This window comes from Hippichthys cyanospilos, chromosome 3 (assembly GCF_059441005.1).
Source record: "Hippichthys cyanospilos isolate Australia breed blue-spotted pipefish chromosome 3, RoL_Hcya_1.0, whole genome shotgun sequence".
Lineage (NCBI taxonomy): Eukaryota > Metazoa > Chordata > Actinopteri > Syngnathiformes > Syngnathidae > Hippichthys > Hippichthys cyanospilos.
In genome coordinates, this window is record NC_142371.1 from 19,585,265 (window position 1) to 19,599,049 (window position 13,785).

General features: G+C 42.3%; 1 protein-coding gene across 1 annotated transcript in view; it reads left to right on the plus strand.

The window, feature by feature from the left end:
* The window catches only part of grin2db (glutamate receptor, ionotropic, N-methyl D-aspartate 2D, b), an 84,827-nt gene that overhangs the window by 16,652 nt on the left and 54,390 nt on the right, over nt 1-13,785 (plus strand). The window contains exons 2-3 of the mRNA XM_088410059.1: nt 11,670-12,009; nt 12,285-12,491. Of these exons, the coding sequence (XP_088266185.1) occupies nt 11,722-12,009; nt 12,285-12,491 (495 nt within the window). The 5' untranslated portion in view covers nt 11,670-11,721. The remainder of the gene's footprint in view (nt 1-11,669; nt 12,010-12,284; nt 12,492-13,785) is intronic.

Here is a 13,785-nt window from a genome sequence, read left to right on the forward strand (position 1 = left end):
CAGTCAGATGAGTCAGTCAAGCTTTTCAATCAGAAATGAAGAATAAAGAGGATTAGTGGAAAGTATCTGAAGAATGGAAAAAAAATACTTTTTGATTACGTTCAAAGACTGCTTCGATCGGTGCTAAGACCAAATAGGAGTTTAAAAGAATATAATTATGATTCAATTCAATATTCAACTTATTTTTTTATTCAAACTGCAACCAAAAAAAATTAAAATATATTGTTTTGTTGATTCATAAACGGTTTCTGGATTTATTTGATAAAATCACACTTCTTATAAAATTTCTTAATTTATTATAAAAAATCAAATTTTTTGTGCCTTGTACCCATATGAATTGCTTCAAAATTAGAACATAGATAGCGTATCAAAATTTAGAAAAATTCGAGGTAAAAATGGAAGGATTTACATTGTGATTAAGTTATTATTATTTTTATTTTTTCATCCCCCCCCAAAAATGAAAAATAGTTGTTTATGCAGTGTATTTTATGGCTTTTATGTGCATCTCATAGGGCGAAAAATACTCACGTCGTTTTATAGACTACCACAAACTATGGAGATTCATTCAAATTTTAGAAAGCGTTAAAAACACAAAGTTAACCCAGTTCTCTTTACTTCCTGTGGCAGTTGAACTCAGTTAAGTTCGCACCGGCACAAAGACAGACAATAATGGAATTACTTTTAAGAAAGTTATTGGAAAACTCAATTAAAAAAATACAAAAATAAAACTGTCTTGGCTCGCTATTACACCTTTTTGAAACATTACATTTTTTCTTTGATCGTCAAGACTTAAAATTCACATCTGTGACGAGCTTCATTGGAAATATACAAAAAATACAATTAATCACAATTAATAACGGAAAATTTCGCGATTAATTATTTAAAAATGACTATCACTTGACGGTACTAAAAATAAAATTTCCGACTGTGAAGCAAGCTGTATCAATGCGGGGTAACGTTGCTGTTTGGCAGACATTTTGAATGTCCATATATGGTCAATTAATTTTTTTTTCCTTTTGCAAATTGTTGTTATTAATCTGTCTCTGTTTGTTACTTTATGCAACGAACAACTTTGCCAACTGATTCATCTCTTGATTATTTTAAGAAACACTTCATCCTGGTGTTGAAATCTTTCCATACATTATGTTGCTGATTTTCATTTTGCATCTTATTTACAAAAAAAAAAGCCAGCAACAATCCGCGCCTGGCGTTTTATTCATGAATGTACAGCACATTATGCAAATTCCTCGCATACTGACGCTGCTGTGAGATCAACTCCATTTTCAACACGCGGAAAAGAAAGGATTCATGATTGAGCCCTGAACAGTTATTTCCCTTTTTATCATACTGAGTGGTCTTTCTAATATTTTGACCCGCTCTCGTAGCTGAACGTTGAACCAAAATATTAGGAACAGCACTCCATGGTTGTCTTGCGTGAAGTGCAACGAGCTGCTAAATTTTTGCTCACGCGTTCTAATTGCGTTGAGTTTTAATGGGCGACGCATGCCTCCGCTCCTGATCAGCTGTCTAACCGCTAAGTTTTTCCACAGTACACATTACCGTCCTTTCTATTTGAAATGTAATCTAGACACTAGCTTCTCGTCTACACATCTGTTTAAACCCGGATAATTTCACCTTTTTTTTTCTGGTCGTCAGGCGCTGGTCTACTTGCATGACACACTGCACTCACACTCATTATTTTTCCTGTTTTTGTACTTAAGCTTAACACCATGTCTGCGACTCTGCAATTACACTGCAACTAAACACAGTCATATAAGTGTAACACGAAAAACAAAGACAGCTAGGGTTTAACCCTTGGCAATAGTACGTTTATTAACTCTTATTACCTTATTAAATATATTAACTTATCTTAGCATGTCGAGCTCCTTTTTTCCTCATTATTCCTTCTCAATTTCACTATTCATTATGTATAAATTGGGTGTATAATTTACATTTTCACGTGATATTGGCTGTCGCAGGCAACAATTTTTTTGCACAGGGTTCTAGTCTATGAAAACTCTATAACGGTGCAACACAAAGCGTATGGGATGTGTCATGATGCTTTTTTTTTTTTTAAATGAGGTTGAACGATTGTTAGTACAACGCCAAAGCACGTTTTTTCAGTCGAAGGAAACGTATATAACAGAGATCCGATCCTCATGCATCTTTTTGACACGAGTCTTTAGTCAGAGTCCGGGAAGGAACTTTTAAATCCGAGGTCTTGAGATGGCCCGGAGCTGAAATTCAGTTCCCAGTCATCACATGGAAATCGGAAGGGACTCGAAATGTCAAAATAAAATGACGTCAAGGAGGAACAGCAGAGTGGAATGTCAAGGTGATTGTTCCCGTTTGTAATGGCAAAAGGTTATAAACCACGAAAAGGACAAATGGAATCCACCTGCTAGAGTTTTTTTTTTTTTTTTTAAGTCAGCCTCTTCCTAAAAATGCGTGAGAAAAAAAAAAAAACGGAAGCTTTAACAGGATAATAGCAATGTGAGTACAGCCATCGTTTGCCCCTCTTGTCTGAATATTTGAGTGCTTCTGAATGAGCGTGCGTATAATTACAATATATTGTCATTTGTCTGCTAGCCGCCGTTGATTTTCCGTTTTAAATCAGCCACCCTCTCGACTCGAACTACCCCGTATGAGTGGGGGCGAAAAAAAAAAAAAACACATTCATGAAAGCGGCAAGCACTAATAGAGTTATCAGCCCGTGGCACGTTTTTTTTTTTTTTTTCTTTATGAATTTTTGTATCTGCAAGCATCTGGCAGCATAGAGCCTTGATGGATAACTTGTGAAATTTGATAATGTCTCCTATGGAGGGAAATGGAGATAGCGCGGTACATGTGCAGTAAAATGATACAGTGAAATTATACGGTACACACGTGGTGACAGAAGGCATAAATTTGTTTTACGGTCGAGATTTGAACTTAAAATGTCTTCGACAAAGTCTGATGATGGACCTTGTGAGAGTAGGATAGCTAAATGATCATGCCGTGTTGAACTTTGACATGTTGTCATCATGTGGGTGAAATTTCAGTCCCCGAGTTTCTTCTTTCAACGCTTTCCCTTTGAAGTGAAATGTTTCGGATGGAAACATCATAGGATTCCATGCTACAGCTTGCTAGCTTAGCGGCTAAACACCGTTCGCCGTCTTAACAACATATGAGTTAAATTTAGAAAATAAAGAGTAGTACGTGTTACGAAATTAATCCGTTCCGCGGTTGGGCTCGTAAGGCGAATTCACCATATGGCGGGCAATTCAAACCTATGTTAAATAGCTAATGCGTTTAGAACCCCAGGTAAAAACATAAAAATTGTTCATAGATATTAAAAATTGGTACCAAAATAGTATAGTAAGTGCTACGTATATATAATATACATGTATACAATCAGAAATCATAAATAAAAAACATAGAAAGGATTTATCTACCTTTGAGTGGCGCGTGTTATGCCCATATTACCTAGCAAGGGTAGCCTAGGCTAGGCTAGCTCCGAATTTCTTGATTATTTTCAGCTTCCTTTTCATATATATCATCTTGTTACTTGTCTCTTTAACATCACTAGCAATCTTGGGACTCATGGCTAGCCATTCAAGTTTGAATTGAGCAGTAAAATGCACTCTAAATACGGTTTCGTAACCACTCGCGACAGAACAAAGCCGTTCCGCCATTTTGAAACGAGTGAGGCCGACCGATAGCAGACCAGCATCTCCGTGAGGAGACGCCGACCAATAGCAGACCAGCATTGTAGTGACGCGTCGCATGGAGACACGGAGACAAAACAACACAAATACAGCCAACCCCCTAGGGTCATGACAGTTGTTTTTGCCGCAAAGCGGGGTAAATACCTTAAAGAGGGGACGAAAAAGCTCAGTATTCCACATCGCAACAGGAAAAAAACATAAACCAGGGACGCTGTAACCCGGGGGTCCACTGTACAAGATACGTTTACATTGAACCATTATAATTCTTCCACTACGGCTTCCGTTTACCATGTATTAGACCGTATCTGAACAGTATGCATGGCGATCACTCAGTGGCAGCTTGTCGACATGACGCGGATCAAAGAGGGAAGAAGTGGGGTGGTGAAAGGGAGAATGAAAGAAGGCGAAAGATAAAGACGTGGAGGGATAACGGCAACATACCGCAGAGGGATGGAGGGGGGGGGGGGGGGGGGGCAGAACCAGTTCAGCATATGTGTGCTGGACAGAGAGAGAGAGAGAGAGAGAGAGCGAGAGAGAGAGTATCCATTGCGACAACACGAGAACACACTTGGCTGGCTGTGATTGAAGTATGGGCCAATTAGCACGAAGAGCATTGAGCTCCAGCTGCACTCTTCTCCTCATTCGTAAGCTGCCCAACAATTCCATATCACGCGAAGGAAATGACACAGGTTGCACGTTTCTCGAGTACAATTTGTGTACAAATGAAGGCCACCAAACGTCCTTGACTTCGCTGTGCAATTTCTCGTAAAATGGTCGCCGTTCGTCTTTTTTAACGCATACCGTCCAATACTAACATTGATTAACACGCCCCCTCTCCCTTATAACTATTTTAATCGGAGTAATAAGCTTGAAATGTATCCAACATGTAAGGTTTTTTTCAAAAATAATGTGCAAAATGTCCACGCCACAAATAAGGAACTGTAAATTTCCGCAACTTTTTTCTTATGATTTGAGCCCTGCGAGATCAACAAAACTCCAGTGCGGCGTCTCTGCACTTTTTTTTTTTAACTGCCACCAGAGGGCAATGTGTTCAAGGTGTCAATTTGTGGAACAACTATGAATTTGTGGAGCACCTCCAGAGGCTGCCATGTTTTTTTATAGCTACAGACGATGGTAAATGCAGCACCTCCTGTTGCCCGTTATGAAAAACTGTCAAATCTTACACAGTATCCCTTTAAGGTGATGAGCTAAATTAAGACTATTTTTTAACACATCTAATGCCGCCTACCAACAAAGGTTTTATTTATTTATTTTTTTAAATACAATCACGGACTATGTCAAAATAAAAAACGGGCCGCAAAAATGTGAATGGGGGACCAGGAATGGCCCCATGGCCGCATTTTGGAGACCTCTGGTCTTGTTTTGTTTTTTTGCAACTGAAAGAATCGTGCGTCATGTCAGGAATAATTTACGAACATGTGCGACCAAAAAAAAAATCTAGGGCGGCGCCAAAGAGCCCTGGCCAAGCTCCACTCATATTCCAGCGCTAACTTAAAAGCTTTTGGCTGTAGACTGCTATAATCGAACATTTCTTTTTCTGTGTGCGATAATCAATATCAATATCACATCGCGATACCCCGAGCGCACACGCCTGGCGTGCGGCGTATTCACGCAAGTCGTCCTGATTCACTCCGGCCGCAGCCCGAGGCAGCAGGGAGCGGCTCCATTACTCGGCATGACAGAACGGAATGAAGCGGGCACCGTCCGAGGCGGCCTAATAACAACGGCCGACATCGCACTCCTGTCGCCATTCGCGTCGGGCCACCCGCAGATGTGACGCGGCCATCCGAGCCCGATGCGTCGGCGGGGGTTGAAAAGAAAGGCTCGCGAGATCCGAAAACCCCAGCGTTTGCTTCCTGTATTCGCTCTCGCGGAGTCGCCGCGGGCCGTTCGCCGCCGACGTACGGTGAAGGAGAAAGCGGGGTCATCTGAGAACGTTGTGACGCTTTGCCCAAAATCACACGGAGAATCAATTTTTCATTCCGGGCTTTTGAAGCCGCAAAGCTTTTCCTCGGACCCCTCGGCGGTCGCCGACGCAAAGCCGCAGTGGAGAGAAATGGGAGGTTGGGAATTTCGCCAAATGGGAAAATTGCAGTGGCGCACGCTTTGAACACCGGCAAACAATTATCGGCAGTGATATTTGGCATTTCGACGGATACCAGCATTGGTCTTTTTTTTTAAAAATTATTCGAAACTGTATACTTCAGGAAACTACTGTAAATTTCAAACTAATAAGCCGCACAAGCAAAAAATATGATACCAAACATACGGCATGTGGGCCGGTTCTGGCCCGTGAATTGATTTAATTCGGCCCGTGAGATGATTTTGCAATGCAAAGTGTAAAAATTGACTGTTTTTTTTAATAAATGAAAAACTAGTAATATTTTATGGTTAATAATACAGTGGTTCCTCACTTACGTTCTAAAAATATCCCACAAAAGGCGAAATCCGTGACAAGTATTATACATTTTTTAAGGCTGTAAAAACCCTCATAATATTCCATATACACTTTTCTCAAAAGGGAATGAACATTTTCTCACTTTTTTCGCTCTCATTTAAACACTCACAAAGTTCAAACTTTGGTAGATTGGACACATAAGAAATTAATAATAGTAATAGTTAAAAATAGTAACTCGTGTATTTCACAGATCTTCGACCAGAACCAAATATTAACCATTTTGCCCATAATTCAACATTGGATCAAGGGAATCACATACCGTGATAAAAAATGGTGAGGCCGCAAAACGTGAGCAGCGTTATAGCGAGGGACCGCTGTGATGTTAATGCTTCATGATTAATAGTGATGTTGTGCTTGTACTATTTTGGACAGTATTAAAAAACAATAATCAATCTAAATTTGTTCTTTTAAAGTTATATAAATATGTCCCATGATTTTATTGGTCTGGCCCATGTTTGACACCCTGCTCTACCGTATAAAATGGTTTATTTATTACATTCATTAATAGTAGCGGCACTTTTATTTTGTTTTTTATACCCTTCCTCTCTTTTTTTTCCGCTGGGATTGACGTTTTTCATATTTCCCCCCCCAAAAAAAAGGATGGCGGGCCGCCGATGGCCCCCGGGTCATAGTTTGGACACCCCTCTACCAGAACGGAATCCGTTTTCGAAACCGCATCGAAACCGTAAGTTTAAAAATAAAAAGGCCGTTGAAAAAGACGTCTGGTTTGCTGACAGTCAAACGACTTTTTCCACGAACAACACTCGGGATATTTCGGTTCCCCCCTTTGCTTGTTCCCCGCCGTCGAACGACACGCCTTCAAAAGAAGCTAATTTGCCTTCAGCTACTCAAAAGAGCAATAAAGTTTCAAACTAGCGCAGGTGTTTCTTTGAGACTGGCACACACGTCGGCGACAGCTTCCTCTGAAAAAAAAAAAAACATTGAAAATCCGAGCGACTGCGCGGCGCAGCGCGCTTGAAACGATTCCACGTTTGCTTGTTACTAAATACGCTCCGAGTATTCCTGAAGGTGCTTTCGAGTTCCCGCAATCATTGCCGTGTTTGATTCTGACAAAATATAACCGCGGAAAAAAAAAAAAAAAAAACGGAGTTATCGTCGGCTGTCTGTTTGGGTTCTGATATCATCTCGATCGATCAAAAGTTGACGACGTCCGGTTAAAATCGCGCTAAATTCGAAGGTCGCGTCGGCGGCCGTTTGTTTGTTATCCTATTTGTTTTTCACGGGCGGAAAATGTGAAGATTTGCATTGCCACAAAGGATTCGTCGGCGGCGGAAAGTCAAGTGAAACAATAATCGGCGAAGCGCAGCTCTGCTCTGTGTTTACTGTCAGCTTCCGCACGCTCTTTTCATTGTACTCTGTGCTATTCCAGATTGAATTTGCCGGAGCCAGATAATATAGATGAGGATTTACTTCACTGCAGCCTTCCTCGGTAAAGATGCCATTGCGTGCTCACGGGCCGCCTGTCCTCACAAGAACTTTTGTCAGACTTTATTCCACTGAAAACGAATTTTTTGTAGAGAGGAAAGATTTGTCGGGTTCTTAAAAAAAGACTTCCTGCTTGAATCTGAAGTTTCTGGAGCTTGTTGTGGTAGTAATGAGCGTTTTTTTTTTTTTTAACGGAAGGTTTTTAGAATGTGTACTGTGTATTGTTAAGCAGTTGGAAAAGGTAGTACCGTATTTTCCGCACTATAAGGCGCACCCTCAATTAATGACACATTTAAAACCCTTTTCCATATACAAGGCGCACCGGATTATAAGGCGCACCTTCAATTAATGACATATTTTCAAACTTTTTCAATCACAATGTAGTAATACTCAAAGTAATAACAATAACTCAAATAATAACTCTAAATTCTCAATAGCATAATAAGTCAATGTCAATATGAGCAACCTTGTTCAACTGTAAACACACAAAAGAAACAGGTAAAGCTTACTTTATCGGTTCATTCCCCATCTATGAACCCCAATCTGGATTTTGATCCATATATAAGGCGCACCATCAGCTTTTTAAAAATATTAAGGCTTCTAGGTGCGCCTTATAGTGCGGAAAATATGGCGATTTAGGATAATTTGTATATTTTTAATGCTATACTTTTAAAATAGCCAAAGATTCACATCTTTTCAGTTCCTTTTCAGAACAGATACAAGACATTTGCTAAACTGGTGGATTGCCCCCTTGTGGCCCGGAAAAAAACTGCAGATATACTGCCCCAGGGCTCAAATCATGAGAAAAAAAGTTGTGGCTTGTACACTGAGGTTTAAGGTATTTATTGAAATGTTCATTGAGAATATTTTATCTTTTGGATTACTTAATGGTATTACTTTGTTCACGTAATTTTTTTAAGACATGCTGGTGAGCACACTGAAATTTTGCAGTGTAATGTGTAAAATTGACTTTGGTCTCGGTGCATCCTATAAATGGTAACTTAAAGATTAGAATGTTTTTTTTTTTTCAAAACCATTCAAGCTACAAAACTCACATTTTGACACACAGATGCATATTTTTATATTGGCCATATCTTGCATACAATAATTGCAGCTAACAGCAGCTCGTGTTAGCTGAGGTTGTTATGGCAATATTTTCAAAAATAAGAAGTGAGCAGACTCGACCAATGTTCGAGTCCAACCTGGATCACACTCGGTAATATTACTAAAACGGCGAGGATCATGTAAAGGTTATGATGTCTCCAGCTGATTCAAACAAGAGTGCACCGGTTAGAGAACACGAAAAGATATTCCATTTGACTTGTTTATTAATTGTGTTCTTTTAGCATATACACACAATTATAATCTTGGTGATGCACCTATGGTGTGTAAACTCTAGTATACACGGCAAAATGAACTCAAGCTGCATTGCGAGGAAAAGGAAAAACAACAGCTTTGCATTCGACGTTACACCGGCGCAGCGTTCACTGACCGCTCACAAAAGTGGGAAATCCGAAACACACTGAACTTAACGCGCAACGAATGTATAACTTACGCATATGAACACACGAGAATGAGGAATTTAGAAATATGAGATTTATTCTGTTTTGCTACAGTTTTCACTATGACGCCAAACTCTTGGTGCGTCCCAAACACGGTAAGGTAGAAAATACCAGAATTTGTCACCTATATTTGGGAATTACGGTACATATCGCACATGGTAGAAACCGCCAGTGTCCACAGGGCCCGGATGTTGTCCCATAGCGGACTTCTGCGCTCTACTAAATGCTCTAGTTTTGGGAATGTACGGTATCGCTGCTGGGGCTACATAGCCGCTACCTTTTTTTTGTGTTGTGCGTGCGCGTACGATTTCCTGCTAAATATCTCATGAGAACACGTAGCCAGAGGACATTCACAACACCGTACTCACACTTCCAACAAGGCCGACTTCGCCGGAGCCGAGCCGCGTCTCCCGAGAGTGAAATACCGCGACGGGCCCAACGGTTAACGGCTCGCAGCTTGGTACGCTACGGAATATATCTCCTTCAAATTATACGATGCGGCAGATTTCTGCTGCTGTTCTTCCCAGCGTTCCACGCCTTATAACACTCTAAAAAAAAACTACAAATGTGTGTTTTCTCCCCACTCCCCTCCTTCATTATCACATTTTCCATTCTCGCCCCCTGCACATCTCTACACACTTGTTTTTTTTTTTTTCTGGCGGCTCAAAATATGAGGTCTGGAAGTGTATTTATTTAGGCGGAACACGTACACGCCGCCCCGGTAATCAATAGCCTTTTTCATGCGTCTAACCTCACATTTGGTCACACGGCCACGCCTCATTTTTTGTTCCCTCCTCCCCTCCAGCGCATCTTTGCTCCAAGCCGGGGTCAGATCGTCCGTATTTTAGCTGTTTTCTCATTTTCCGAAAGACCGATGAGGGTCGGGGAATCATCGGACTGTGGCGAGGAGAAAGCCGGAGTGGGATGAAGATGGAGCGAGAATCCGAGAGAGGGGGAAGGCCTCGCAAATGGAGGCGCGGTGAGGGAGACTCACTTTTAAGGGGGTCGGCGCGATCGTGTCGGAAAGCCATGACGGAACCCGGGAAAGAAAATGGAGAAAGGGAGGCGGGGCAGTTGACATCAGAGGAAAATGGAAAACGGCGCGCTTCCTTTGAACCCCGTTATCTCCCAGGTGGTCATTATGGTCGGGCGTCCTTGTTTGGCGTGTACGGTCACCGTATTAACCCTCGCCTTTCGCTATCGTTTAGCGGCTCCGTGGGCATGCTGTAGCCATGCATTCATCTTGTGTGCGCGGTTGCAGTTGGGGGGCGGGGGGGGGGGGGGGTAATCTTAATTGTCATCATTCATGCAGCACAATAACTACCTCCGCCCCCATCTTTGCCTCTGCCTGCTATTAACTCTCTCGCCCTGCTTCCCTCCCAAGGCCCGCAACTATTTTTCCTTCTCATATTGTTCCTCCGCAGCCGCTAACCCTAAATAGCAACAATTTCCGCTTTTTCCCTTGTATTCTTTTCCTTTATCCAGATTTCCTCATCGTGTGGATTTGCATTTGGCGCATGGGTCTATCTCACTTCTTCTACCCTAATACAGGGCTGTCCAATTTTTTTTTTCTTGTCCCAAGACCAAGAAATCACTCTTGCCAGAAATGTTAGCTTAGTCCAGTGCTTCTCAATATTTTGCAAAGCCCCCCTAAGGAAAGAGAAAACTTTGTGCGCCCCCCCTCGCTGGGGAGACTATAAATGAGGTTATTATCTATGAAAATTGTACCTAAAAATTATTACTATTAAATTATACCTAAAATTGTACGTTATTTTAATACAAGCAAAACAGCAAAACCATCTAAATCAACTTTTTACAGGGTTTATACAGGTTACAGCTTATTCAGAATCTGAAAAAAAAAGCTTGAAGTGCTTGAAATTTTAAAAAAGTCTCAATCCGTAGTCAAACGAGAAACATTTTTGACAAACTGAACATTTTGATGGCAAAAAAAAAAAGGAATAAATAATAACAGTCAATTGACCTGGAACATTAACACCAATATCTTAAATATTTCAATATTTAACTATGAATTTGGACCGTCCTTCGATGGATGGCGGGTCTAAAATGCCATCTAACGACTACAACATGAGCCCAAAACCACTTAAGCTATCTCACCGTAGCCTAGGGTTAAACCCCTTGGCAGCCTTTGGTTTCGTGTTACACTTATATTACTGCGTCGTGTTTCATTTGCGGTGTAACCGTGGAACAATTTTCCTCTGCCTAAATGGGCATAAAAAACCGCCCGAGCATCAAGAATGGCTCGGACCCGTTTCGCCCTTACCTGCGCGCAATCCTTGATCACTTTCGGTCATCCTTCCTGCTCACCTCACTTCCTGTCCGTCTTTCTCTCGGCGACCTTCTCCTCATCTAATTCTTTTTCTCTATCGATCCGGTTTAATGTCCTCCATAGTGGATATCGGAGGAAAAAGCATTTGAGACTAACTTAATCTCCCTTTTTCCGACTCTCTCTTTCAGGCACCCTCTCTTTGCGCCATACATATCTGCCTCCCCCCCTCGGCAGGTTGCCATGGTGGCCATACCGACTCTCTCTCTCCTACTGGTCCTGGCAGAGTGGAGCGGCCCGGCGGACGCCTCCCCCCACCTGCTGCTGCGGCCCAGCCCGCGGGAGCGCGACGCGGGGTCAATCATAAACTTCAACATCGCCGTGATCCACGCCGGCGCCACCGTGCAGCCGGAGGCGGCGGTGGCCGGGCCCGGGGGCCGGGTGCTGTACCCCGGCTTCGGCCGGGTGTACGGCTCCCTGGGGGAGAGCGTGGTCACCCAGTGGGGCTCTGCCAACGTCATCTGGCTACAGGTTGGAGAATGTCGCTCTTCTCTCTGCTCGTTCGGCCTCGCTCGAAGGGAAGGGATGACAATGAGCGGCCATTGTTCAATATCATTCATTATCCCGGCTGAATGGCGGCGCTCGTGCGAGGCTTTTCGCCACGAGCGGCTCGGCTCTTTGACGAAACGTTCACCTCACGCATATTACACGCAGCCTCCGTATCTGATGCGCAAAGTCAAGACACGCTGATCTGGGTTTTTTTTTCTCCCCCTCTCTTACATGACTTCCTCCCCTCCATCCTCAAGGTGAACGACAGCAGCCCGAAGACGGTGCTGTCCCAGCTGTGTGAGCTGCTGGCTGCGCGGCCCCTACAGGGTCTGGTTTATGAAGAGGAGAGGCCCCCTCGCACGGCCTGGGGTCCTCTGGCCCCCATGCTGGAGTTTGTGTCGGCGCAAACGGGACTGCCCATAGTGGCTGTAGGAGGGGGAGCGGGGCTGGGGAGGATGCCACAGGTAGGAGGGGGGGAGCTTGGGAGTGGGTGTGTCTGTGTGTGAGAGGTGGAGTCTCAAGGGTATGGGGGGGGGGGGCAGGAAACGACGCAAGTTATAGTCAGAAACCAGAAAAAAACAGTGAACTGATCATTTTTGGCTTTTTGTACTCGTGCGTGGTTAAACTTGAAATGTCGGATTTATTTAAGTGGAGCCACATTTGCAGTGGTATCTCTAGTTGTATTTTACTCAGCGAGAAGAGAATATTGCATCGCTAATGCAAAAGAGTTACTGTGGGCCCATTTAGCGACAAGCTGCTTTATGTTCCAGTTCATTTGCTCTTAATTTGAAAAGAAAAAACACTCCCTTCCTCTCATGACATTAGTTTTTCTGGTACCTGCACAAATCACGGGAAACTCTCACAAAGTGCCTTCAAGTACCCCCAAAGATACACAGAACACTATGAGAACCACTGCCTTAAATAGTTTGATCCTGATTTTGCCATTGAAATAATTCAAATACCACAAAAAATAGACCTGATGGTGGTAATTTTGCAGATAAGCAAAGGCCGGCGGGTGTACAAGAGGGAGGGCTGCGCCACTGTGGGAGTGGTCACGGCTGATTTCAGTCACGGTCAATCAAACCAACGCTTTTTAGTTCCTTTTAAAATGTCACGCTAGTTGCTCACTAGAGTCTCGATATGGACTGGTTTTATATGTATACGGCTGTTCAGAAGAAGAATATTTAGAATGAAATAATTTCCTATGGAAAACCTGAAAATGACTTCAGCCGTCGGTCTACAAACTTTTCTATCCGAGGGCCACATTCTCGTTTATTGTTTTGCAAAATGCCACACATAACCGACTATTATCTGGGATCTTGACTGGGAAAAAATTAAAATAAATAACAATATTAATGCCGCAGGTTGCCTAATAACCTTTTCTGGGATCTTGACAGGGGGAAATAATCGGATATTAATACCCCTTTCTGGGATTTTGACAGGGAAAAATGTGAAAATAAATAACGATATTAATGCCACAGATAACCAAATATTAATACTCCTTTCTGTGGACTTAACAAGGAGAAATAAAATGAAAATAAATAACGATATTAACGCCGCAGATAACCAAATATTAATACCCCTTTCTGTGGAATTAACAAGGGGAAATAAAATGAAAATAAATAACGATATTAACGCCGCAGATAACCAAATATTAATAACCCTTTCTGTGGACTTAACAAGGGGAAATAAAATGAAAATAAATAACAATATTAATGCCGCACGATGCCTAATAACCTTTTCTGGGATCTTGACAGG